This window comes from Orbilia oligospora (genome assembly GCF_000225545.1).
Source record: "Orbilia oligospora ATCC 24927 unplaced genomic scaffold scaffold00076, whole genome shotgun sequence".
NCBI classification, from domain to species: Eukaryota; Fungi; Ascomycota; class Orbiliomycetes; order Orbiliales; family Orbiliaceae; genus Orbilia; species Orbilia oligospora.
The window spans coordinates 2,033,689-2,059,818 of NW_011645633.1; the positions used below are offsets into that span (position 1 = coordinate 2,033,689).

General features: G+C 44.2%; 11 protein-coding genes across 11 annotated transcripts; 9 read left to right on the forward strand and 2 right to left on the reverse strand.

Moving 5' to 3' along the window:
- Window positions 1-2,494: 2,494 nt before the first annotated feature.
- On the forward strand, window positions 2,495-3,489 carry AOL_s00076g591 (uncharacterized protein; the record flags this gene model as incomplete). Its single annotated transcript, XM_011123143.1, has 2 exons — window positions 2,495-2,505; window positions 2,616-3,489. The coding sequence occupies 2 exons, from the start codon at window positions 2,495-2,497 to the stop codon at window positions 3,487-3,489; spliced, it is 885 nt and encodes a 294-aa protein (XP_011121445.1).
- A 365-nt stretch (window positions 3,490-3,854) lies between these two features.
- Window positions 3,855-4,621, reverse strand: AOL_s00076g592 (uncharacterized protein; the record flags this gene model as incomplete). The annotated part of the gene is made up of 2 exons (XM_011123144.1): window positions 3,855-4,191; window positions 4,317-4,621. 2 exons carry the CDS (start codon window positions 4,619-4,621, stop codon window positions 3,855-3,857), a joined length of 642 nt encoding a protein of 213 aa, XP_011121446.1.
- A 1,268-nt stretch (window positions 4,622-5,889) lies between these two features.
- AOL_s00076g593 (uncharacterized protein) lies at window positions 5,890-6,969 on the forward strand (the record flags this gene model as incomplete). The annotated part of the gene is made up of 4 exons (XM_011123145.1): window positions 5,890-6,342; window positions 6,416-6,644; window positions 6,704-6,811; window positions 6,875-6,969. 4 exons carry the CDS (start codon window positions 5,890-5,892, stop codon window positions 6,967-6,969), a joined length of 885 nt encoding a protein of 294 aa, XP_011121447.1.
- Window positions 6,970-7,099: 130 nt separating this feature from the next.
- AOL_s00076g594 (uncharacterized protein) lies at window positions 7,100-7,642 on the reverse strand (the record flags this gene model as incomplete). Its single annotated transcript, XM_011123146.1, has 2 exons — window positions 7,100-7,309; window positions 7,388-7,642. The coding sequence occupies 2 exons, from the start codon at window positions 7,640-7,642 to the stop codon at window positions 7,100-7,102; spliced, it is 465 nt and encodes a 154-aa protein (XP_011121448.1).
- Window positions 7,643-9,670: 2,028 nt separating this feature from the next.
- On the forward strand, window positions 9,671-10,696 carry AOL_s00076g595 (uncharacterized protein; the record flags this gene model as incomplete). Its single annotated transcript, XM_011123147.1, has 1 exon — window positions 9,671-10,696. One exon carries the CDS (start codon window positions 9,671-9,673, stop codon window positions 10,694-10,696), a length of 1,026 nt encoding a protein of 341 aa, XP_011121449.1.
- A 913-nt stretch (window positions 10,697-11,609) lies between these two features.
- On the forward strand, window positions 11,610-12,221 carry AOL_s00076g596 (uncharacterized protein; the record flags this gene model as incomplete). Its single annotated transcript, XM_011123148.1, has 2 exons — window positions 11,610-11,619; window positions 11,728-12,221. The coding sequence occupies 2 exons, from the start codon at window positions 11,610-11,612 to the stop codon at window positions 12,219-12,221; spliced, it is 504 nt and encodes a 167-aa protein (XP_011121450.1).
- A 1,339-nt stretch (window positions 12,222-13,560) lies between these two features.
- On the forward strand, window positions 13,561-13,869 carry AOL_s00076g597 (uncharacterized protein; the record flags this gene model as incomplete). Its single annotated transcript, XM_011123149.1, has 2 exons — window positions 13,561-13,662; window positions 13,750-13,869. 2 exons carry the CDS (start codon window positions 13,561-13,563, stop codon window positions 13,867-13,869), a joined length of 222 nt encoding a protein of 73 aa, XP_011121451.1.
- A 1,029-nt stretch (window positions 13,870-14,898) lies between these two features.
- On the forward strand, window positions 14,899-16,957 carry AOL_s00076g598 (uncharacterized protein; the record flags this gene model as incomplete). The annotated part of the gene is made up of 8 exons (XM_011123150.1): window positions 14,899-15,732; window positions 15,790-15,825; window positions 15,882-16,096; window positions 16,164-16,197; window positions 16,254-16,435; window positions 16,495-16,650; window positions 16,707-16,804; window positions 16,866-16,957. The coding sequence occupies 8 exons, from the start codon at window positions 14,899-14,901 to the stop codon at window positions 16,955-16,957; spliced, it is 1,647 nt and encodes a 548-aa protein (XP_011121452.1).
- Window positions 16,958-17,023: 66 nt separating this feature from the next.
- Window positions 17,024-17,443, forward strand: AOL_s00076g599 (uncharacterized protein; the record flags this gene model as incomplete). Its single annotated transcript, XM_011123151.1, has 1 exon — window positions 17,024-17,443. The coding sequence occupies one exon, from the start codon at window positions 17,024-17,026 to the stop codon at window positions 17,441-17,443; it is 420 nt and encodes a 139-aa protein (XP_011121453.1).
- A 472-nt stretch (window positions 17,444-17,915) lies between these two features.
- AOL_s00076g600 (uncharacterized protein) lies at window positions 17,916-20,773 on the forward strand (the record flags this gene model as incomplete). The annotated part of the gene is made up of 9 exons (XM_011123152.1): window positions 17,916-18,309; window positions 18,367-18,389; window positions 18,499-18,737; window positions 18,809-19,487; window positions 19,590-19,744; window positions 19,817-19,983; window positions 20,048-20,149; window positions 20,226-20,286; window positions 20,362-20,773. The coding sequence occupies 9 exons, from the start codon at window positions 17,916-17,918 to the stop codon at window positions 20,771-20,773; spliced, it is 2,232 nt and encodes a 743-aa protein (XP_011121454.1).
- Window positions 20,774-23,254: 2,481 nt separating this feature from the next.
- Window positions 23,255-24,506, forward strand: AOL_s00076g601 (uncharacterized protein; the record flags this gene model as incomplete). The annotated part of the gene is made up of 2 exons (XM_011123153.1): window positions 23,255-23,467; window positions 23,544-24,506. The coding sequence occupies 2 exons, from the start codon at window positions 23,255-23,257 to the stop codon at window positions 24,504-24,506; spliced, it is 1,176 nt and encodes a 391-aa protein (XP_011121455.1).
- Window positions 24,507-26,130: the final 1,624 nt, after the last annotated feature.

A 26,130-nucleotide genomic window follows, 5' to 3' on the forward strand; every position in this document is an offset into this window, starting at 1 on the left:
CATATATATATATACATATGTTTAATATGGGTTATGTAGCAGATATGGCTTCAATGTGCCTGAGTTCGAACCCTGGAGGATTCAAATCTAGTATCGTATCTATTAACTGTAAAAACCGGCGCGTTTTTCGGACCCAAAGTGGTCTCTTTTTGCAGAAGACACCTACTGATTCTGGGTATATACTTACTTATGGCTGTATATCATGATATCAACGGTTTGATGTTCTTATGATTGTCTGGGAATCATGGATAATCACTAAATGGAGCCACGGGATTAGTGTTAATACCACTAAATTTTGAGAATTTGATAGAATTAAGTACCCATTTCTTAGATATATAAGTAATTAATTATTCTACTATGTAGAAGACCGCCCCTTAGAATTTTTCCACTAATTCCAGTATCAGTTTTATCCATGTACACTAGAGGGGTGGCTACACAAGCAGACTCTCTAAATGGCACGATTCTTGTGTTGAAGGTTGTATTTCACACACCCGACGTTAGCGCCAAAACTCGCAGGTCAGGTCAGGTCAGCGTAGCTATAGCTATAGGCCAACCGACAAGGCTGCAATGATTCATCTAATTCGTATAATCCCACGATGACAAGGCTGAATTAAACCAAGTATACCGGAATTTTATACTATCTTTGAATTTTTGGAAGCCTATAGCGGGTATCCACTCTTTTTTTTCTTTCTATATAGCAAGTACCCACTGAATACGTATATGTTTTTATAATTATATTTTGTTCGGGTGCATGTGAACTTCGGGATACAACGGCCCCATGCATGCATGTTCGCGCATTCGCATTCAGCTATTTTATATTATAAATATTCAGCCTCTTCGCTTTTAAAGTCCAGATTGCAATAGCGATATATAAGTCTGCCCAAATTTCCATATGTCGTCTTTCTACTCATGATCAGTCTTTTTCATATCTCTAATTTCTAAAATATCTTGGCGGCTATGGATTTGAAAGCTAGGTAATTATAATTATACATCATTCTCCTCGTGCTATTTCTTGAACCCTGTTTGCAGCTGTTCTCTAATCTCAACCATCTACTATTCCATAGTCTCGAGACCCTTCCGTTCGAGCTGAAGGAACAGATATTCGAATACATCGTCTCGCCGGGTCCCAAAGTCAATATAATAATTCGAGACACATCCGCTCTTGAAGAAGAAGATCACTTCAACATCCTCCCCAAAAACCCTCCTCATAATTTCGCCCGTCGCAAATGTAATCCCAGCCACAAAGGGCCACTACCTTCGATATCTCGACGTCGCGAGTGTTTCAATAAGAATTACAATCTCCCCGTAAAGCAAATATCCGGACAAAGTACATTCGGCTTGTCGGTGATATACCAACTATCACCAATCCCAGCGAATTTATTGTGTCTTTCGAAGTCACTTCAGACGGTTATATCAAGTCTCTGGGCGAGGCTATGCAGACCCATCAAAGAGAATCTTAACAAGCATATCATCCTGCAAGGAAAATCCAATGTTCGGCCATGTGGCTCCTACCAAATAGTGTGGTACAATGATTTTTTGGAAGGAGATTACACCCCAGAAGTCGAGGATTTGTTTCGGAATAGATGCAGATTCATCTTCGATTTGGATGTCTCTCGTAGTCTTCATGCTACATGGAGCACCATCTGGCCCGTCATGAGACAAAGGATATCTAATATCGTATTTTCTCGGGAAATGGCACCGGATCCAGGGGCAGTTATAGGTGCATTTCCGAATTTAAAAGCAGTGGGGGTGATGATGGGAGATAACCGCCAGATTCCGGAATGGGCTTTTCATCTTCTTACGACTAGACGGAAGAGAAACAAAGAGGATTGGATTCAATTGGAATTATTCGAAACCGGACATGATTTACAAATCGAAGAGCACGGCAGAAGGATGCCCCCGATAATTGATCCGATTACAACGGGTCCCGAGGGAGCACCGATAAGGTATCAGATCCCTAGAAAATTTAAAGGGTATGGTTTCTGCAGGTACCAACTCTACCGAATGCCGCGGAAAGAAACCCACGATCGTGGACGGTATATTTTCAATACATTTCACAAAACTGAAGATTGTTATTATCAGGGAAGAAGAACCGCGGAGGAAGTGGTATACGCCGTCGAATTGGTCCTGCTGATTAGAGGTTTGAGAACATACTAGTGAGCTGAGCTGAACTGAGGCCGGCTGAAGCATTTGGACCCTTGGGCCTCGTGGCTTGGCATGTGGTGCAACCTGGGGCTTCGCACTGAACGGCACTAGATACAATTGCAACCAGTTAGCGGCCAGCCGGCTTGTACTTCTGATCCCAATATAATTGGTGTTATATACTCACTTATCTAAAATACCTCCTACTTAATTCTTTCAATCTAGTTAGATCCTTGATAGTCTGATTTCACGATCAGTATATATATATCCCGATGCTTAGTTAAGGCTGAAGCTCGAAGAACCAAATACAATATCACAGCCTCATAAGCTCATAGTAATATATAAGCCCACAATGTGCTCACGGTATGGATTATCCCACCAATTGGACGTCGAGTCTGCACGCGTCATATAAAGACTCCAACATTTGCATGCGGTGATTGTTAATAAAATGCTAACGATGACTCCTCAACAAGGCTTCTTTTACTGCCCAAGGAACTGCGCGAGGAAATATTCAGTCATGCCCTCCAACCCACCGTTCTCTTCAATTTTCGGGATACCGAGCTCTGTGACAGCGACGATGAAGATGATGACGATTCGGATGATAACGATTCAGATGCAGAACCTGACATATTACTCTCCTATGAAATCGGGCCAATCCCACCATATCTCCTCTTGATTCATCCCATAATCACAGACGATGTCAGAGCTGTCGATGTTTTACTTCGTCCTCGAATCTCCAAAATCATCGATGACGCAATACAAATCCCCGATGAAGACGACAATAGATTCTGGAATAAATGCTTCATCCCAGAGCCTTCTTCGGAATTCCTAGAAATCGCTAGGAACGGAAGGTTCATATTCGATCTCCCGGCGAGATTTGCAACCGATGCATTGGATTTAATAGCCATATCATCGGTTGCGCGAAATATCACCTACATCGCTTTCCACGGATTCAACATGTTGGTTCTGAGTAAACTCTTTACATATTGTCCTGCAGTTGAGACGTTAGCTTTCTTTTCTTTACCAACAATCATCAATCGATGGATATCGACCCAGGAATTTTTTATAAAGTATGCAAATTACGGAGCTAGAGTGGGGAACCCGTCGGTATACTCGAGGCTGGAGTATTTATTTGAGTCCGGTGGTCCCGGTGAAGAACAAGCTGCGGCAATGCTACCGGGCCATGAAGTCACCATGAGGCCAACGTGCAAGCGAAGAAGAATGGATGCCGACGAGTTAGATGGACGAGGCCGTGCTTTTATTTTCCTCGAAAATGAATCTGAAACGAGAAGGGCTGTTGAGAGTACTGTCATCGCGTATGAGTTCACAGAACCGTCCCTAGTTTAGGATCTCGAGAGCATATGGAGTTCCCCCCTTTTTTTTTGTTTCGTCTATTCCAGTTCTATCTGAGGAAAGAGATAAATAAAAGAAATAGAAAGAGAGAGAGAGAGAGAGAAAAAGAGAAAAAAGGAAATTGTAATCGTTATTTTAGTACAATAAAAAACCAGCGAAAAGGGAAATCGGGGGGAAATATAAACAAAGGGCAGGAACCAATATCGAAAAATACCAATGGAACGCTCCCGGCTAGGCTTCTAGCCATACCATGTTTTGGACTGTACAACGGGCCTTCGCCTTGATAAAAAAAATTATCACTATCATCATCACCATCATCCACACCATACCAAAAAAAACACCCTTGCGGTATTTTTTATCTATTGCCTTGTCAAAGTTCCGTATATGCCACCTCTTTCGACGACCTTCTTCGCCTCCGCTAATGCCCATTTCTTCCTTCTTTCCAAATCAGTATCGCCTGAATCCTCCTCCTTCTCCAATGCCACTATAGCAAACTTCAATTGCTCGACAATCTTAACATCCAATTCCTCGTTCGACAAGGTCTTCTCGTCGTACGCCAATGGGATATCGCCTCGGGACTTCAATATGGCGTTTTGAATTGTGTACATCGAATTCGCGGTTTGTCCGGATGGTGGTGGCAAGATTCCTTCCTTCTCTAGTCTTCTTCGAGCCTCTTCCAATGCCCATGTTTGGATTCTATACAGATATCAACACATGTTAGCTTAGCCCATCCGATACATCTATGTATAGATACATATAGGTGTGTATATATATCGCAATCGTATCACCCAGACGGAAGGAGGAAAGGGAAAGTAACATACGAAGTATCAGGCTTATATGCCAGCGCTACACTAAACGCTGCAAGAGACCCGAAGAACCCGTACCACATGATCTTTTCCCATCCTTCATTCTGCCGTGCCTCTCCTGGTGGAACACCTAGGAACCATCCCGAAGGTTCATCGTATGGTTCTTCATGATGATGGTCGTGATGGTCATCATGGCTATGAGAAGTGGAAGCGAGACTCCTGATCGCTGGTCGGGGTAGGGTATTTGGAGATCGGATGAGAGAAGCACTGGCGGAGGAGAGCGGAGAACGACGAATTGGGAGGGGTATCCGAGGAGGCATTGTGTAGGTTTTATCTGGGTATCTTAAAGTATAAAGCCTCTAGATAGAGAGAAGTAAAGTAGCTAGGTAGGTAATTGAAGCTACTCGTGGCGGGGGGTACTAGGGATGGTTATGTCGCGAATCGATATTGGCTGTGCATATGGCGATATGGCTGCGGAAATGGAGCTGAAAGGTTTCTTGAAATCCGCTTGACGTTGTTGGTTCGGTTATTCTCGTCTGTCGGGTGGAGAGTGGCAGGTTTAGCCGAGCCTTATCCTGTATCGGCCCAATCGCGGCCAAAAGTTGAATTCAATTGAATTGCAGTTAACTTCAGATGTAAGTATGTGACTTCAACATTTCAACATTTCAATCTTCACCTCTAATTGGCTACAGTGTTTAACTATTCTAACTACGGGTTAGGTTATCAGGTTATCAGGTTATCAAGTGCCTCATATCCGCGGAATTCGAAAAGGCAGCAATGCCGGACATTGAGTCAGCAGTCACTCTCACCTGCGTCTGCGTGTAACATTATTGTCTCTTCGATTGCCTCTTCGATTGCATGCGCATGTGGAGTTTGCGTGAAGGATACGATTCTATTCCTAAACCAGACTACTATACTTCGACTAGTCTTATTATATTAATCAGCAATCCTAGTCAATTGGTGCTCTTTTTAAAACCAATTCTCTCTTTTTGAGAACAGTCGAAACCTTCGATTCATTCTCAATTGAATTGATTCTTACATTCCAAAAAGCTTAAAAGGTCTCCTCGAAAATATGGCGTCCCACTTGCCCCGCCTTGAAAATCTGGATTCCATTTCCGATATCTACAAAGACCACGCCTTTTTGATTAATTCAGCTGTTGGTTATGCCGTCGCTTTACTCTCCATTGCATACTTTTGCAGGGAATACCTTCCCATTTCGATCCGTCGGAAACCGGCCTTTGGTTTCCCGCAAACAATTAGCAACATTAGCGACGAATTTCAATACTCGAAAGATCAAAAGGCTGGACAGGATTTTAGGGTAAAAAGTTTGTGGGTATATCCTGTTAAAGGATGTAGAGGTATTGAAGTTGCATCTTCGAAAATCTGTCACACTGGGTAAGAAATTCCATTCGACTGTCTTAGCTGTTTACTTAAGTCCTTAGCTTAGGCTATGCATTGTGGGGGACTTCATTTCTTGCTATCTTTTGGACTTTTTAAACATATGAACTATCTTGGGCTTCTTCACTTTTGAAACTGACCGTTTGAGCCGATTCCGTTACACAACAGTCTGCAGTATGACCGACAGTTCATGTTTGCCAGCTGCAGCCCTGGCACCGAAGCCTGGGTATTCGCATCCCAGCGAGGATTCCCCAAGATGGCCGTGATCCACACCTCGATAGATCCAGTAAAAAACACCCTAACGATTTCCTACCCAGCCAAACCTCATTTTCTAGCGTCTCTCATCTACGGAAACAAATTTCGAAAAAGCTTTACGGTTCCTTTAGACGTCAATGCCCTGCCTGAAAATAAATTGACCAAGTATCCGGTCACCGAAGTGGAAATCTGGAGACAGAAGTCGGTTGGGTACGATTTGAGTGCGCATATCCCGCAAGAACTTAAGGACGTTATCTTCAGCAAGAACTACACGAAAGTGGATGTCGGATTGTTTGCAGTAGTAGATGGGAGGAATAGAGGTGTCAACCATATGGGACCTCCCGTTGAAGTACTCGGAAGACCAAACACTATCGGATTTGCGGATTTTGTAAGCAGCTATCTTATTTATCCCGCCAGAAACATTTTTTTTTTGTCTAGGACTAGACTTACATAAGGCATAGGCTCCAATCCACATCCTCGGTCTCGCAAGCGTTCGAGAATTCAACGAATTGGTAAAAGGCGAGATCCCAGATTTATCAGTCAGGAGGTTCAGGCCAAACATCATCGTTGGCGGTTCGCCTTCATACGACGAGGATGATTGGCAGACAATCAAGATAGGTAATGAAGATTACCATGTTATGTCAAGAACCCCGAGATGCAAGGTCCCTAATAACGATCCGGAAACTGGTGGTAAGTGTCCCATCACTTATAAAGAATGCTTCAACTATTCTAACATCTGCCTTATGAAGAGCGAAATCGCAATGAACCGGATGTAACGATCCGCGGTCAACGCAATATCGATCCCGGTGCTCCACTGTTAGGATGCATGGGGATGCATATGGTTCCATTTGAGAGAGGTAAGATTTACAAAACTTTATCTTCTAGTATTCGTGGTCTGATGCCCTTTGGCGGTAATATAGAAGGCAGCATAAACGTCGGCGACAAAATCGATATTAAGTCGCGAACACCAGATCACAAGTGGGGCAGAAATCTCTGGACACAAATCGAGGGTTAAGTCACTTAATTACTCGACAATTAAATAAAATATATTCGGTTTGTTCTCATCCCCACAATCTTTCCTTATGCCAGGAGATCCAGAATCTCCAAACTAAACCTTCAGTATCTCTACATCTCACAGCCCCCTCCTAGCTAGGCATATCGTACTTTCCAAATGTAATTCTACCTTCAATCCCAGATTTTTCGAATACTTCATTCATCGCCGTCTTATCCGACTCGTCGGTGACGGGTATGTTCCTTCTAACAGTATCTATCGTACTCTCAGGGTCCCAATTAAACAGAATCTTCGTTTCGGGAGACTCAACCCTCACGCAGTTGATCATATCCTCAAGCCAGTGCTATCAAGAAATAATTCGTTAGCTACATAAATATATATAAAATATCCCACTTATGCATCTACGGGATACTGTTCTTACCGTTAACTTCTGATTCCCCCTAACACCCCACCCAATAATCACAGCATCCCACTTCTGCTCCAATAATTTATCTTCAAATACTTTAAGTCCTTGTTCCGGAGCGATAAAGTACCCGATCGCATCATAACCTTCTTGGAGGAGTATCCTCACCGCGTTTTCCAATCCGGTCTTTACTCTTTCTGGCGGCCAACCCCAGGATGGAAGGGTATGATGGTTATATGGCAGGCCTGTGAAGAATACCTTTTGAGGAGCCATTTTAATTAAGGACCAGTATCTGGAGAAATACAGATGGGAAAAGAGGGAAGCAATCGAAGATGTAAACTGGTAGCTAGTAGTATAGTAGTGTTTATGGAGATGATATGACGTTGACGTTAACGGATAATAAGTATAGTTACGGCTGAGAGAAAGGTATGGTGGTGCTAGTCCCAATATGACTAGCCAATGGAGGAGACATCGAGATAGGGTATATCCACTTGAAAACTAAATCCCATCCTGTATCCATGCAGGGCTGAAATATCTGGATTCGATCGTCGAGATGCATGTTTTTAGCGTCCCTCGATGACCCCATGATTGTGAATTAGACTATGAATTTTAAGGGAAAAATGGAAGAAAGCTAAGTGAATCCTAAACCTCGATTTAATTTATAAAACCTTAGTTATTTGAGAAATAACATATATTTGATCCATGATTACCTTTTCAACCGTGAACAGCAAATTGAGCAGCTGGCAGGAGGCACATGCCAAGAATTCGAAGCTGCGTTGCGGACACACTGCTGTGGGCGGGGTAGCTATGGCGGGGCTGCATTTCTGCCCTAATATAAAGCCATTTAAAAGCCATGCTGGGTACGGCGTATTTGGAAATTAGTTGATGCGCAAGTAGTCTCGGCTAGCAAGAAACTCTATAAATTCTACCGATATAATAATACGAATACAGAGCTTTGGAGGTTCGATTTATTAATCCAATCTTTATGTTGAATTTGCCCTATGAATTTACTAGGCGACGACTTCACTCAACATCGATCAATAACACTACCTAGTATTCGAATTTAAAACTTAAAATTGATCAAAACGAAAAGAGGAAGCCCCCTGGGCTTTCTAAGCCCTTAGAGTAACTATCATATCCTAGGATGGAAGTTAACATAACAAATTTGAATCAAAACTCGAAAGACGATGCAACTATTCCAGGATGCTGCATTGAATTTCATAAGATTGTATAATTAAGAAAACCTTACTTCTCAAAGGGATTCTTCGAAATCTAAAGAGAGGAATTAAACTATTAATATTCTTGGTTTTTTTTTTTTTTTTTTTTTTTTTTTTGATGAGTACTATATTATATAATCTGCTTTGGACAGCAAGCCGTTGTATTCTTTCGGTTTACTGATTCGGTACGTGAGATCTAAACTATGCCACCATATTCCTAGTTAGAGAGCTAGGATAGATAATATAGTTTATAGCCCTCTGAAATACCAGAGCTTCAACTTTCTATTACATTGTGAGGACCGAATTCCCACAGTTTTACAATTCTGATTGCACATACATGGATGTGCAGCGGCTCGATTTCTATCACTCGCATTCGGTCAACCGTTAGCCTCAAATCCAATCAATAATATAATTCTAGAGTAAACTGCCAGTATAACAGACACTTCAGGCCAGCTCATGCTACTTTGATGCAAATTTAATACATATTACTAGACCAATACAGATTATAGATAAGCATATTACGAGAGAATAATCGACCAAAATGCAACAGCAAACTGAGTTGCTGCGACATCCTTGTTTTCCCCGCCAAGACTTTCTGTTCCTGCGCACCGAGCGACCGATTGGCATGACAACGCACAGTTGACACACATGGCAGGGCAGCGGCTGGCTAGAGCTTTTATATGTAGGCGTATATGACGACAGCGAAGAAGGAATGCTCCATTCCAAGAATCCCTCCCACCTCATCCTTTCCTGTCAACTTGCGATGCCCTATCGTTCTTCTCCAAATCCGAAAATACTATAGCGACGTCGGCTCTTTCTCTTCCGGTTGCCACTGTCAATCATTGTACTACTGCACACAGATAGCTTAGCCAATAAGTAGTCTCAAGTTGAGGCTGGTTACATTGCATTGCCTAGCTGGCTTGGACTGGTGGGTTTCCCATCCACATATGCACGGCGCCCAAAGGATTGTCCTCCTCCTCATATCTAACATCACATCCTTTCCAGATTTTCTACCTTCGTATTATATCGCTACGATCCAAGCCGTTTTTATAGAATCCTCTCGATCCTCGATACAAGCTTCACGATGAGATCTTTGTCCCGTGCCGCCCGGATTGCTTCAATCCTTTCGGTTGCTGCTCTTGTTAGGGCTGAAAAATTGTCGGAAAGAGATACTTCGCCCTTCTTCCCAGCGATCGCTGCCCCAAATTCCCCAAACCAGATATTTCGTCGTCAAAACAACAACGGAAACTGTGCTCAGAACACACATTCATGTGCTCCGATCTCATATCCGGCTTTCTGCTGCCCTAATACGGCTAACTGTGCCGTCGACAATGCAGGCCATATTGCTTGCTGTCCGAAGGGAATACATTGTGTTGGAACGGTCGCTGGTGAAGGAGACTGCAATTCAGGCTACTATGGCTGCCCCGACAATTTATTTCAAGGGGGATGCTGTCTCTCCAACTACGAATATTGCTCCAGAAACCGTTGCATAGGTGCCAATGATGCAATCGCTTCAGTAGTCGCTGTAGTTCCGGGACTTTTCACCTCAGCTGCGAACGACGGTGTCGCCGTTTACAGAACAGCTACGGATGCAGCTGGTGAAAGGGTTACAGTCTTGGTCGGAGACGCAGGAGCCGTATACTCAACCTATATCGCCAATCCGGCTGCTGCCGCCTCATCTTGGGCTGGATCGGCTTATACCCGTATCTCTGATGCGGTGACATCCGGTTTCCCGATCCCTACTATCAGAGATGATATTTCGAGCATTAATTCCGCCATTACCAGCCAGTATGCAGATTTTAGGAGCGACCTAGGAGCCTGGTATACTAGTTTTACGTCGAGATATGGCCAAGGATATACGAGTTTTTTGAACGATGCAGGACAGTACGTGACAACAATTGAGACGATTATCAATGGAGTTGCGACCCAGACAGCCGTGACGGTGCAGTTCCCAGCTTTCGTACAGGCACAACCAACGGGCAACGCCGCAGTCAGGAGCGTCAAAGTAGGATTTGGAGGCGAGATGATAACGACGAGAGCATCTATGCTAATGCTGTGGGTATGGGCAATCGGATTGGGCTTATTTACGGCAGTTGTTGGTTGGCTATGATCAATACATATATTGGAGTTTCTAGTTCGGATCTAATGCTTTCCCTTTAGCATTCATGGCCCGGTTCCCGGACCTGCCAGCGCTTTATCATTTCATGTATCAGGGTTTTCTTACCATCCTTCCTGTTTCATAGCTTGATTTTTGATTTCCACGCGTACAACGATTTAGCATGTCATGATACCACTTGTTAGCACTGTTTTTCTTACCGTCCCCCCTGCTCTTTTATGCACGCTTCAGTCCTGGATTGATACACGATGACGAAGCGGCGCTGTAATTACATTACATACATACACGATGCAGATATTCTAGCGCCAACGTTACTGCGTACGGATCAGAGGAGCATAAAGTACTCAAACCGAGGCAGATTTAGAAAAACTCTGTCTGTTGGCAAATCATACTTTAGTAGCTACAACCAACGTAAATACGTAAACTAGCCTGCCTACGGTAGCCACTAACAAGCAGCCTGCCATCGAAGACCGAGCAGACGACATCATCGGCCGATCGATGTCCCCAACGGCAACAAAAGGTGTTGCGCTCCGAAACATGATCGTCGTCTGCAACCCACGAGCCTTTTAAGCCTGTTCTTGTCCAAGGACTTGTCACGTGCGCTGCGTAGACGTTATAATTAGCGGGTCGGGTATGCGGGTAGCGGACCACGGAAGGTATCAGTGACATCTTCCCTCTTTAAGTCCCTGGACACCTGCGCAGTTTGCAATTTCACACAGCCTATACACGTCCGGCGAGCTCGAGTCGAGTCGAAAGGGAAAGTTCATACGTATACGTTACTACAGATCAGAGTACGTACGAGCTATATTGTGTTTAGGGTTACGGTTTATCTGCCCGTTTTCAGTCTTATCAATCAAAGGAAGGGGTGTACGGTATCGAAAAGAATTAAGGTCCGGGGATATTCGATATGGTAGACGGTTAGTTCTTTCCCCCATATTTTCTTTATTTGACTCTGCTGTTACGTTTCTTTTTCTCTCTGTTTTTTCCTTCGCCCCATCTATAGCATTGACTAAGAAAACACATAGAAAACCTTCTTGCAGTTAACGGCGGTTCTAAGCCAAAGAAAGTCGTAAAGAAAAAGAAGGAAGTAGTAGACTCATGGGACGATGAGGTTTCCTCCGGGGATGAGGCTGCAAGCGGTGTAGCCTCCGATTTAGACGGTCCCTCCGCCGTTTCTCCCGCCCCACCACCAGCTCCACCAGCGCCTACGCCCGCCGTCGCGACACCATTTGTAGGAGATGGTGGCAGTTCAGGATCCTATTATGCCTACGATCCGGATACTCATTCAAGAGCGGGCAGCGGATACAGCGACGCCAATTTCGAAGGACAGAGACAAGCTAAGACGGATGCTGTAGCTCGAAGGATGATCGCCAGTGCTTTGGGGGTCAGGAGCAGAAGCACAAAGGAGCAGAAAGAATACGACGCTAGTTTGAAGAAGAAGCACCAAGAAGAACGGGATGAACAGAAACGACAGGAACAAGAACGGGAGAAGGCAAAGGCGGCTATGTGGGATGACTAAGTTTTTTTTTGCTTGCAATCATCAAGGGACTCCGGGACATGGTCAATTGATTGGGTATCCATTGATTATGGTTATTGTTATTTTGTCGTTTTATTTGATCGCAAGATATTCAATGATATCAAAGAAGGCTGCGTTACGTATTCTTCTTCGGGGTAATTCTACCTTTATCCATTGTGTCCTTTAGCTTTGCGGTTCTGGACTTCGGCCTTTTTCCTTTTGTGGAGTTTGAAAAGTCTATGGCTACTTAACTACCTTGTCAGATAATGGAGCAATTCTCACGGGCAGGATATCGATGTCTGCTCAAATTACATATACAAAGCGGTATATAGTATAGAGTTCGTACGTACGTGCGTACTTGAATTAGGATATACGGGGTGGAAATTTCGAAAACCAGGCCTCCAAACAGGCCAGAACTTCCATCTTCCTGGTAATTGACGCAGGTTAAATTCTAGATCTAAGAGCTTGACTCTAAATTCTCACCGTGAGCCTCCGTACTGTATATCCCGTCTGACAGGGAAATATGATTCCGAATGTTTATAGTGAAGTTAAAGTTTCGAATCTATACCCGGGTCCCGGCTATATACACACATACTTAATCCTGGGCTCCGGCAGTTGAATTCGAAGACAGCCTGTCAACCGTATTCGGACGACACAGTCCCATTGTTCTAGTATAAACCCCTTGTTCTTCCGTAGATGTCATGAGTCGCGGACCATGCATGGATTACTTTTCTTGTTAACGTTAAGCTTAGGCCGAGCCATTAGCGATCGAGTAATGTCCCTTGTATTAACTTTCCCTTCCCTGGGTCTATAGGGCCCTTCAATGGTTTTTTTCTTTCAAGTATCAGTATCTTAATATCAATTTCGAGAGCGCTTCGTACGTAAAAAAATCCCAGGGAACATTCTGACGGATTGAAAAGGCCCGGTGGCTTTTTTTTTTTTTGGTGGTCGGGTTTGTTCGGTATTCTTTTTTGTAATTAGCCTAGACGGTATCATCTTCCCGAAGTCTGGATATGATCTTAATAGAATTTGGATAACTATATCGGATTGGAAACTATCAGCCCTGTAAAACCTTGACTCGACCAAGCTTTGAGGCGCCGATATCGATAACTGGTACTCGCTAGCTCCTGCTCTGTAGTATGGATAACAATGTCATTGAAGAAACATAAATATAAATAGAGTAGATTATCTCCTGATAATCAGCGAATTCTATCAGCCTCATTAGAACATTCCCTAAACAATCAATTGCAATAAGATATATATAAATATCTCCAACCAATTCCAATTCTCTCTATCAATTCTTTCAAATTAACATAAAATTCCTCCTGCTTCTATCTCAAAAATGCAGATCAAGGCCGTTATCATCACCTCCGTCCTTTTGGCTGTCGCCTCAGCGACCCCAACTCCAGTCACCAAGAGAGCTGTTGCCGAAAAATGGGCACAGGTAAGGAAATACCAAAGTCGATGATTATTTTTTATTAATTGAGCTCTAAAGATAGACCAATTGCTAATTGTATTGTCTCAATTCTAGTGCGCTGGAAAGAACTGGACCGGACCAACTGAATGCCCTGCGAAATGGCACTGCGAGATATTTAGCTACGGATCCGGTTTTTGCTATCCAAACCCTACCCAGACCCCAGTTCACGAGTAAAGAGTCGAATACGAGACGGTTTTGAAGATATGACTAGTTGTATACATGTATCGAAAAAGGTATCGCAATTATATTAGCCCAGAGTTCAAGGGCAGTTTGGGGATAGCGAGGGGTCATTGCCATTATTTATGTATATAGTAACAAAAAAAACTTAAAACACCTGCCCTGGGTATACTCTCTGAGGGGATAAGGTTGTACGCAAAGCATCTAGAGTCCATTATACGTATACGTTATTGCAGTGATACTTGTAACCGGGAATATGTTTAACCAATCTCGTGTCTGAAGTCGGCATATCTCTCTGCTTAATCAATCAGCTATTAAATCTCTAAAATGTAGCCCAGTTAGGTTTTTAAAACGCCATTGAGTGATCATATGACTGATTGATCAGTTATCAAAGTCCTCCTGAAACTTCGTGTTGAATTTGTTGGATTAAGTTTATTGGCTTCGTGATATTATATTAGGTAATACTCCGAGCTCTCAATTGAACTCAACTGCCCCACTGTTGAATATTGGCATGTTCATCTCGCGGTAGTTATCCATTGTTAGCATGTTAGTAACTACTGTGCATGGCCTGAGGTATATCCACTTTTATATCTCGCAGATATCAATTGATATCAAAGTGTGTGGTTGGGAGCTGCCAGACTAAGAAGGTGTCGTTGGAAAGAAGTGCTCAAATGGTGCAAGCAGGCTAGCTGCGGCACCCTTTCTGCCGGTTGTAACGACGGCCTAAGCCAAAAGCCGCCCCGCCCCCACCACGCGGCCACACGCAAAGAAAACCACGCCCCGGAATTAAATCCTCGTCGGCGCAGGCCGTCGATACCTGCAAGTTACTTAAGTAGGTACCTCTTACAATACTTTGTAAGACCTGCATAGCGTGAGTAAATGCACGTTTTCGCCCGCCGTGTGGCCGGCAGCCTAGTATTTAATACCAAGCCAAGTCCCCTCTTATGTTTACGGCTCCCCAGAGTCTCGCGATTCCAACCCCACAATATACATCTACAGTTGACTGCATTTTCTCGATATTCCACCATGTCGGTACCATCCCACCTCCTAGCTGACGAGAAGGCACCAGTGTGCCGTCTGGAAATCCAGCCGCACTTCGATAATCTTTCTGCCAAGGAGAAGCTTTATGCGCATCATATTTCTAAGGCTTCGTTCGCGGGTACCCGTGTCGTTCTTCGTCAGGTTTCACCGGAATCCGAACCACTGTTCGATTTGATCCTTACCGTCGCCCGTCATGTTGAAAACGACTTCTCCAAGATCGTAGAGGCATGCAATGTTACCGAAGATGAGAAGAACAAATTCGCCGAGTTCGGTGCCCAAGTTCTGGCGAATTTGGGTAACTATAAGAGCTTCGGTGATCAGAAATTCGTTCCTAGAATCCCAGAGGAAACATTCACAAAGATTGCGAGCATTACACCGGAGGCTGCAAAGCTCTGGGAAGGGATTAAAAAGCAGGTCTATCAGATCTCCCCAGAGGGCATTACTCTATTGGGATACCCACCAGATCATATGAGTGCCTACTATCCAGATTCGCCAGCTATTACCCAAGCGGATATTGAGGCTTGCGGCGAGACCTTTGTTAAAAACGGGGTCTTGGTTGAGCACACAAGATTAAAGCAACTCGATGATGGAAGCTTCGACATGCTAGTTGCTAGTGAGAAGGTCGGCGAGGGAAGCGTATACGAGACCAAAGATGGTAGAAAGATCAGGACCGTCTACGGAGACCATTCGAAAGAAATGAAAGTAATGTCCGACGAATTAGACGGTGCAAAGAAGGCAGCTTTGAACGATACACAAGAGAAGATGATGGAAGAGTATGTCAAGAGTTTCAGAGAGGGTAGCCTTGAAGCCCACAAGGAGGTAAGATACTTAAAATTCTTTTGCCCGAGTCGCAGTTTTCTGATAGGGAAATTATAGAGCCAAAGGTACTGGATCAAGGATATTGGCCCAACCGTAAGTGCAATTGAGATATCTATCCGTATTCGAAACATGGCCTAATTTATATATAGATCGAAACCAATATCGGATTCATTGAGACCTACCGTGATCCAGCCGGCACCAAGGCTTACTTCGAGGGTTGGGTTGCCGTTGTGAACAAGGAGAGGACAAAAGTTTTCGGCAAGCTAGTTGAACGGGCTGGTGACTTTATTCCAAAACTCCCATGGTCTAAGGACTTTGAAAAGGATAAGTTCCAGAAGCCAGACTTTACAAGCTTGGAAGGCAAGTTATTCTTTCCACTTAAATGAGTATAGTTTTAGTCTAACGATTCCGATAGTCTTGACTTTCAACAGCGATGGTATCCCCGCTGGTATCAACATCCCCAACGTATGATCTCTAGGATTCCCGGAGTATATAGAGCACAATTACTAACACTGATATAGTATGACGATATCCGAATGACTCTCGGCTTCAAGAATGTCTCTCTCGGAAACGTCCTCAACGCTAAATCGCCATCCGAGAAGGTTACATTTATCGATGAGAAGGACTTGCCATTATTCGAGAGACTAAGAGGTCCAGCCTTCGAACTCCAAGTCGGTCTCCATGAGCTCTTAGGACATGGAAGGTACATATTCCACAATTTTCAAGTAAACACCTTTGTGAGACTAATCAATGAATGAATAGTGGCAAACTGCTCCAAGAAACCGAAAAGGGAGTTTTCAACTTCGACAAGGAGAGCCCACCAGTCAGCCCACTCACCGGCAAGCCAGTTACAACTTACTACAAGGTCGGTGAAACTTGGGGATCCGTCTTTGGCGCCACTGCCGCCAGCTACGAAGAGTATGTGAACCCGTAATCATTATTTATTTGGTCTTCGAAAACTAACAATCTACAAGGTGCCGAGCCGAATGCGTGGCTATGTATCTCTGCCCTGACCGAGAAATCCTTGAGGTTTTCGGCCATACTGACGACACTGAAGCTGCTGCTGAAGATGGTAAGGATTGCTCGTATAAATTTAAATATCAGAAAAAAATATAACTAACCAAAACATATAGTTCTCTATATTTCTTACCTCCAGATGGCTCGAGCTGGTCTCCTAGCCCTCGAATTCTGGGACCCAAAGACCAAGGCAAGAACCACTTTTTAAAAGAACCCGCACAGCAAAACTCCCATACTAACCTTTATCACATTACAGAAATGGGGACAAGCACACATGCGTGCCCGCTACTCTATCCTCCAATGCTTCCTCTCCGCGCCAGACAATTTTGTCAGCCTAGACTCTACAACCGAGGACCACTCTGACCTAACCATCCATCTCGATCGCTCTAAGATCCGTTCTCACGGTTTCAAGGCCGTAGAGAAGTATCTGCAGGAACTTCACATCTATAAGGCATCCGCTGACGTCAATGGAGGTGTCGCTCTCTACGACAAGATGACCAGCGTTAATGACACCATGGCCAAATTCAGAGACGTCGTAATGTCGAAGAAGCAACCGAGAAAACAGTTCGTACAGGCCAATACCACGCTCAACGGAGATGAAGTTACAATCAAGGAGTATGAGGCGACGCAGCAAGGATTGATCCAGAGCTGGTTGGATCGGGAGGATATTGTTGGAGCTGCTCCACAATACTAATTCTTTTAATTCTTTTCCTTAAAAGAAGGGATTTGGAAAACATACAATAATAAGTCTGCGGCAGGAGGTAGACTATGGGCCATAGATTTTTTTTTTTTTTTTTTTTTTTTGGGAGGAACTTGAAACCAGGCAACGATGAATTGATCATCAGGAATTTCGCTACGCCGACCCGGATAACGTCGTGCGCCGCGTGCGAACTTTCAGAATTCCAGGCGTTGGAATGTGTAACATCTCTACCAATACCATTTACATCGTACATCCCAACTTATCTTTCTTCCGCAAACGTGAACCGCAGAAACAAAAGATGCATTATATAAGAAGATGCCGTATTTGCGAAAGGGGTCAATGGTATATATACCCCAGAGTAGTCTTTTCCGAAAACTCGTTTTGTAGTCCGCGCATTGTCCATTTACAATTGATACCCAGAACCTCAGCTTCACAGTAATATCAAAACCACATATTAATATTCAACATGACTACCCAAACTTATCTCCGTAGGAATAACACTATGCCAACAAGTCTAAGGCTAGGAACCCGTCATCAGTCCACCATACTCCAAGATGCGAATAATTCGGGTCCAATGCCCTGGCCAGAGCCCTACCAGTTCTCAATCCCCTTCTCCACCAAACATCTAGATGGTTATTTTTTCACTTATCAACCTCGAATAAACACCTCTACCGCAGAAAAGGAAACAGAAGTTATTCTAAGAGTACATCAAGAATGGTTTGACCGTGGAGGCTGTCAAGTGCGCGATGGAGCTTTGTCTGTCGATGGCGGACCGGTTTTGTCGGTTGTATTTCCTGAAGCCGAGCCTAGACGGCTGTTGAATTTGGCGGCTATTGTTTCTATTGGGTATATTCAGGATGGTAAGTAGAATTGGAACGGTATTTTCAAGTGAGGTATGAGGCTAATTGTTTGTTTAGATTGGGCAAGTCAAGAGATAGTGGTAAGTAATACTTAAGCCGCATGAAAAACAGGTGCAAGAAATGAATCGTGGACCATTGGCGATATATATTCGATGGGAAGCTAATATAGACACGAACTTCAAAATATAGTGCAATCGATCGAACCACGGAGACAAGGAATCCAATATGAAGAAGTTCGGTGCCATCATCAATCAGATGAAATCCAAAGCGATCACAGAAATGCTAGAGAATGATTCAAGTCTTATTTCTGTAACCCAGATATTCGGTGCCCGAGAGACTCGATCATTGGAAAGTCAAGATCTACATCTGGTAGAGTTCCAGGGCTTAGATCATTATCTAGAAGAGAAGTATCTCACTGATACATGGAGGTAAGTACTTCTTCGAGAGCGAGCTTGCTAGGTCTCATCGTAAGCATTGTTAACTTAATACTTCATGACAGTCGACTTCCAAGTATACTTCCCTACGTTTACGACATCAATTTATCCAAGGACCAATTAGCAAGGTACTCCGACCTAATCAGACTCACCGCCAAAATGAACACCCTCATAAAAGACATATCCTCAGCAGAAAGAGATTGGTCCTCCCACATCTCACAGAATAAACTCGGAGTCCCGGTCTCAGCAGTATACATCATGATGCAAACTCAAGATGTTACAATTGCACAGGCCAAAAAGCTTGTTGAAAGAAAGTGTCTTGAACTAGAACAACAATTTTCAAGACTTTCGTGGGAGTTGTTAGATAATACAGAACACATGATTCAAGAAGAAGCCGCGAGGTACATTTCAGCTCTTCATCACCTCGTCGCTGGAGAATTGTCATGGCATGCTGGGAGCAACCGGTATCGAATTGAGCCTAGTGATCCGTTTTATCCCAAGTCAGAGTATAAGTTGAACGATTTCCCGCAAGATACGAGAGGGTTGGCGAATAGTGTGCAAGCCGAATGGTCGGGATACGAATCTATGAGTAATAGCCCTATACTAAGTGGGACCGCACTAGGAAGCTCGAGGTCGAGATCTATAAACGGGTTTAGAGACGTAAGGGCGAGTGGGTTCAACGAGAATTCAACAGCATATGAATCAGATATATGGCTAGAGCAGTCAGGAAGATTATCAGAAGAGGTATTATAATTACATCGAAGACGTTTTGATTTCGCAACTAGGTTCTCAACGTACCGTTTCTCAAATATGTGGGTTACTAATATACCATCATGATTCAACTAGACGGTGCTCAAACCATTCGAATATCTCCTATCTCTGCAGACGAAGAAGATTAGTTCTCAGGCAATCCAAGCACTCGACTTTTGGTACAACTTGCCTCGACGGTCTCTAGACATCATCAGTTCAGTCGTCGATATGCTGCATAGTTCATCATCAATGTAAGTATTAAGGCGTCAGGTCATTCCGGATTCTTTGACAAGTTTCCAGATGCTAAACATAAAAAAACACAGCCTCGACGATATTGAAGGAACTCCTTCGACGAAACAAGGAGCGCCTTCCGCTCCAATGGTTTTTGGAACTCCACGCGCAGTGAACACCGCGAACTACCTATTTGTCAAATGCCTCCAGGAGATCCAGAAGTTGCCACATTCTCTATCAGCTGTTGAAATTTTCACAGGTATACCTCAGCACCAATTCCTATATTGTCTATCAAATCTGACGAAACGGCTTCTTCTATATAGATGAAATGGCAAACATAAACATTGGGCGAGGTTACAACACCCAGTGGACTTTCCGTTCGGCCACTCCATTGGAGCGAGATTATATAAAAATGGTAGATGGAAGTAAGCAATGCCACCGTAGCAATATCTTACCCACAAATTTGGGACTGTATCACTAACTTTCTTTCTACGTTGATAGAAACCGGCAGCCTATTCAGGCTGGCAGCTCGCCTAATGAAGGCTGAGGCCACACAGAATAAGTAAGAAGAAACATTCAGTTCGCCGTGGTATACCGCTTATCTATAGGTACTAACTTGTTATAATCTTCAATACAGGGATTTAAACGTTGACGGCTTGGTCACACTCATGAGTCGCTATTTCCAGATCCGAGATGACCACCAAAGTCTTGCTTCGATGGCACCAGGTGATCCGTCAGGTCTAGACGAAGGAAAATATTCCCTCGCACTGATACATTCGCTGAATAATTCAAATTTAAACGATCGCGAACAATTGGAAAGCTTATTGCTATTAAGAAACAGACAGGGGAAGTTGTTCCCTGAACAAAAGAGCTTAGTTATGAAAATATTTGCAAGAACAGGGAGTATGGGGTATACTGTCAAAGTCATGGAGAGATTGGAAAATGAAATCGAGAGGAGGCTTGAAGGTTTGGAAGGGACTATAATTGGCGCGGAAAGGAATTGGACTATGCGGGCAATCATGGAGTATTTGAGAGTTGGAAGGTCGTAATACTAATGTCAACATGCAGTTTTCATCAACCACAGTGTGGTGAAGTGATCTAGACGGATTCTTATCGTTATAGCGATGTTATCCTCAGACGATACATGCGTAAATTATTAATTATTAATTATTAATACCAGCCCTATATTTGAGATAACGTGAGAGTCCTGATAGTGAGTCGCTAAAAGTTGCTGTCCAGATCAAAAAGAATTTTAAAATTTGGTTCTCAGCCCAGAATCCTTCGGATGAATGGTTTAGCTGTGTCTCTAAGTGCAGCGTGCGTACGGCACCTCGGCTCGAGACGAACACGCTAGGATACAATATGTATGTACGAGTATTATGGAATGGAAATTTATATTTCGTAGATTTAAGTATAGTACTTTATGCAGCTTGAGCTCATGTTTCTATATTTGATACAAAAGCAGCTTAGTGCAGCACGCCGTCTAGCCCCGAGACCATATTTGATATGTGATAGATGTGTATATTAAAAGAGCGGGATCCTGTGTTGTGTGTGGTATCTGACGGTGGCTTCGATTCCGATTTTAAAATCAGTAAGAAGTTTCTAACATTCAACATTGCATTCCTGTAACCGACCTGAATTAACAACTCCGAATTGACTCTACGCGAACGATATCATACGATATCATGTTGAAAGATACAGAGATACCAGAATGATGGTTCGTTTTTCGATGCAATAAGTCGCCCCAGCTATGATTTTTGTTCCTGTACCCGAACAATTCTCCCCGGCAGCCGCAGCTCAATTCGTTTGAAGTCACGACCGTGGAATTGTGTACTTTGATGGGCTGGAAAACTTTTGCACAGCCTCTCCATGATCCCCATGAAATATTTGTCACCACCAGGTAATAGCTTCCTGAGGGTGACCTGATACCAGCATATTCAAGGAGCTTAGCATTTTTAGAATTTGGAATATCGAAAGTAGCTGGACATAATGACTTGCGCCAAGCTGAAATCACTGCCCCAATCAGGCATAGTTTCTCCTCGACGAAATAATCTTAGGTATACCATTACCTTACCAAATACACACAGGTCAAAGTATGTACCCATCTCCACTCCCTAACTAATGTCTCTTGAAACCACCGCCGATTTCAGTTTTCAATCGTAAGGGCCACGGAACTAAATGTTTGCCTAGCTTCGAGAACCATCTACCGTGATTACCGTGCTTATAGCAAATATAATCTGGAATTCGCTGTTGTTATACGAGCTCGAACGGTGCCTGGAGATTAACCCGGGTCTTCGGCTGTCACACATGTACAAAGGAAGGGAAACGGCTGTAAGGGCACACAGCTTCCCAAAAGCTAAGCTATCGGTTCAGACTATGCCGAAATCCAAAGTTTCCATTTTTAAACCCACCATCCACACAGACCCCAGCTGTTGGTCCAATAACGTTTGAGGCTGAAGATCTCTGGTGGGTCCCCCTGCAAGACACAAAAGAGTTTCCGATATGGGTGCAAAGAAAATACCAAGACCAAGAGCCGATTAAAAGTCTTGAAATCTCAAATTCTTCAGAGACAACGGGGACTTTGGGCGGGTTGATCCCTCGTGCTGCGGGTGGAGTTCTTTCGAAGGGATATCATGGCCTTGTGGGGGATTCGGTTTGCAAGCCTAGTCTGATCCTTCCGTTGTGATTGACAGTCGCATTTTTTTGGACTTTCGCTGCTGTTGTTTCTGCACACCGCTGCACTCTGGATGAAGTTTCGAGAGTGCAGGCTTACTTGCAGGCGCATGAAAGAACGAGTAACTGAAGCCGTATATAATCGAATTCAAATTATCAGGGGACCCCACGCCACAAAGCTCGACAGTTCTTGCACGGTTTGTATGGTATATATAACTTCCTGGTACCAAAGCTTTGGACTTCTGACACCAGGTCAGAGTGGTCAGCACCATAAAAAGGCTTGGTATAGTCAGTCTTGATCAATATTTGTGATGTTGGCTTGAATACCCATGTCCAAGTACATCCATCTACAAACTGTGGGCTAAATAAGAAAAGAAGTTGTCCCACCTTCAGCCTCAGCTGCAAGGCTATCCATTCTGGGAGATTTTTTTTCATAAAGCTCTTGTCAGCTCTCCACCTCCACAGGTCTGAATAAAAGCCTTCCTTGCTCTTACAATTGTACTTTCGTAACCTCTTTTATTTCTTCCTTTTAGCCAGGTATTTCTGTATATTCGGAGAACATGTTTCCGAAAAGTGACCTATAGGGCAGAAATTCAGTTTTGGACACACAATTCGACATTTTTTTACTTCCGACCCGTCAACGGCGAATTATTGAGGGGCAGCTCGCTTGCCCCCCTGCTTACCGACTCGCGACAGTGCTTGGAGCTTTTTTTTCAATATAGAGAAGGAAACGAAAACGGGCGAAAATACCTTTGATACCGACTACTTTCTACGAATTTCTTTTGTTATATCGCGATACCCCCGGGAGGATTCATAGACATTTTTAATAGCAGCTTCATCGAGTTTATCAGGTTACAATGCGTTGGCTATCGTCTGCCGCAGCTGTGCAGCTGTTGTACTTGCTTGATATTGCCACCGCAGTACCAGACTATGGATTGGGCGCGGACAAAAGGTTAGAGCCACGTCGAGAGGCAATGCTGCTTTTTAAGCGTCAGGATACTCCATTTTGTCGAGAAGGATACTTCCGATGTCGGCCTGAATATGGAGGTGGCTGTTGTCCGAATGGTAGAGTATGTAGCTCCTCTCCCATCGTAGTAGGATATTCAGAAATTAAAAGAGTCAATACTGACACTGTAAATTGGGCAGATATGCGCGACTCGAGATTGTCCTGCACTTAGGCCTGGGGAAGAAGATATCCCGGGTGCCTTCACAGATACTAGGCCGCCGCAATCATTTACCAATCCGCCCCCAAGTCAAGCTACTGTTGCACCGGCAACAGCGTCCTCAGGGCCATCTGAAACAACGGGCGGAACATCAACAGAAGCTCCAGAGACGACAACAGCAGCCCAGGAGACTACAACAGACGCTCCGGAGACAACCACAGCGGCTCGTACGACTTCTCAAGCAACAACGAATACTGATACCGATACCGAAGCTCCAACTACCACCGGGCCTTCAACTGCTGAAGCTTCCTCTACCGGGACTAATACAGCGTCACAGTCTGGAACAGCCACAAACGCTGCTGATGCTGCCGAAACAACAACTTCATCGCCCGTAGCCGACGGGACGTTGTATACTCCAATGGGTATATCCAGCGGGGCCATCGTCGGTATAGTCTTTGCTGGTATTACTGGTGCCGTTATTGTTGGTCTTGTCCTTTGGAGAGCAATCATTGGCATCCGTCATCCAAGAAAGAAGGGCAGGAAGCCTGTACCAGGTGCACCCGGTGCAGCTGGGGCTGGAGGAGCAAGTGGAGGAATCTTTGGTGGTAACAGAAGAATCTTCGGAGCGATCAAGAACCCATTTGGAGGAAAGAAGAACGGTCCTGGGGCTTCTGAATCAATGATTCCTCGTAGTGCAGACGATGAAGATAACACTCCGATGTCCCAGTCAGCTGCAGCAATGGGTTTTGGACCCCAACCAACTGGTAACGAGGGAGCACCTCCATACGTCCAGGATAGGAGCAGCCTTGAGGAGCAAGATACTTCGTACAACCGTGCAGCTTACGGCGGTGGGGACTTGGGATACCGAGGGGTGAGCAGTTATGACAGACAAGATGATGACACGCAAGGACTGTTCCCTCGAGCTGGTGGATTCCCAAATAGGTAGACCCAGCCGTATTTTGGGTAGAAGAGAAAGAAGAGGTTTTTTGTCCCCGTTCTTTCTAAAAATTTATTACCTCGTCAATGTCAGATTGGTGTAACTGATCGCATGACGAGATTTCAATGCTGATTTTGACGTTGATGCTGATGTTGCATGTTGAATTCGAAGCAATGTTGATTTCTGTTGACAGCATGTGTTGGGCGCAATTGTATCTGATCATGATGGCTTACTATTCGAACCTCACCATCATCCACACACACACACACACACACACACCTTCTCTTTCTGAGTATTGTCTCTTATTTTTAGTTAATTTTAAAACCTAGCGATTTGACCCTTTGATTAATCGATTGTTACAACCTCGTACCATGGCTTATAGCAAACACCTGTACATATATCACGATAGCGAAAAATAAACTGTTGTGTGGCTTAAGCCTATGGCGTTATGTCCGTGAAATCTCGAAGGTCTGTTCGCGAACCTGGTCCCCATCCGGCAGGCAGGACTCTATATATATGAACGCAACTGATTAGAAGTGAAAAAGACGTGCAGGCCGTCTAATCTCCGAGCCACATGGCTACCTAGCATGAGCCAGAGGATCCCGAGACATCGCTGGCTGCGGATTCGCGACCCGAGGTGAAATGATCTTTTCATGTTCATGCTTTTTCAATGTCCAGCCTGGAAGCCGCTGGCTGTTCGAGCCCCACCAGCAAGAGAAGGCCCGGAACGTCAAAGTAACACAGAGATCTCCACTTGCAGGATTCCAGGGGAACTGCGAACTAATGCATCGGGACCAGTCTGCAGAAGTCCCGGACAGCTAAGGTGGGGAATGCCTGATCAAGATGAGAATTTCAGTTTTCAAGAACGGCAAAGGGAGCCGGCAGGTCGCCAGAAACTACCTGTAGGCGATAGGGGGTCTAACTTCGAACTTTTCCTCTTCAGATTTGGCTATACCATCGAGCCCGCACGAGCGATATTAACTGACAATATCGACAATGACAAGGAAGCAAGAGAATGGAGAAAAGCCCAGAGGAACTAGTTTACATTCAGGAACGAGCAGGAATAAAAGAACGTGGATTGGATAAGCTGACGCTACCATTGCGCCAATCATTTAACAGGAATCTGCCTAATTACATATGCAGGTAATGCCAACATACGTCTACATAAAACGGGCCTAGTTCAATGCAGGACTTAGGGATAGTCGACTGGCTGGCTTAATTGACAGCTTCAAGAGCAAGCAAGCAAAATATCCCTGAAACCATTTGAACAAGGCCATATTTTTCTTTTTGAGGTGCCTTTTAGGCCTTATTTGGCAACTTTTCTCCGTCATCTACGCCGCTTTAACTGGTTTCAGGTCGCGGACCCGCCTTGACTTTCGATATTGGATCTAACGCCCGTGTAACTCGTTCATGAAGACGTTGGCAGATTTGTTCCAGGTTTAACCTGCGCACAGGAAGAAGCGGTCTGTTTTTCTTGACGCTAACTGAAGCACGAAGCACCCAATTTACCAAAGAGGCTTACTCTTCGCAGGTCCTTTTCCCTGAAGGTTTTTTCTGTTCAGTCGACTCTTGCACTCTCGCTGCGGATTTCCCGTCTCGTATCAGGTTGTGTGAATCGAGAAAAGGACTCTGC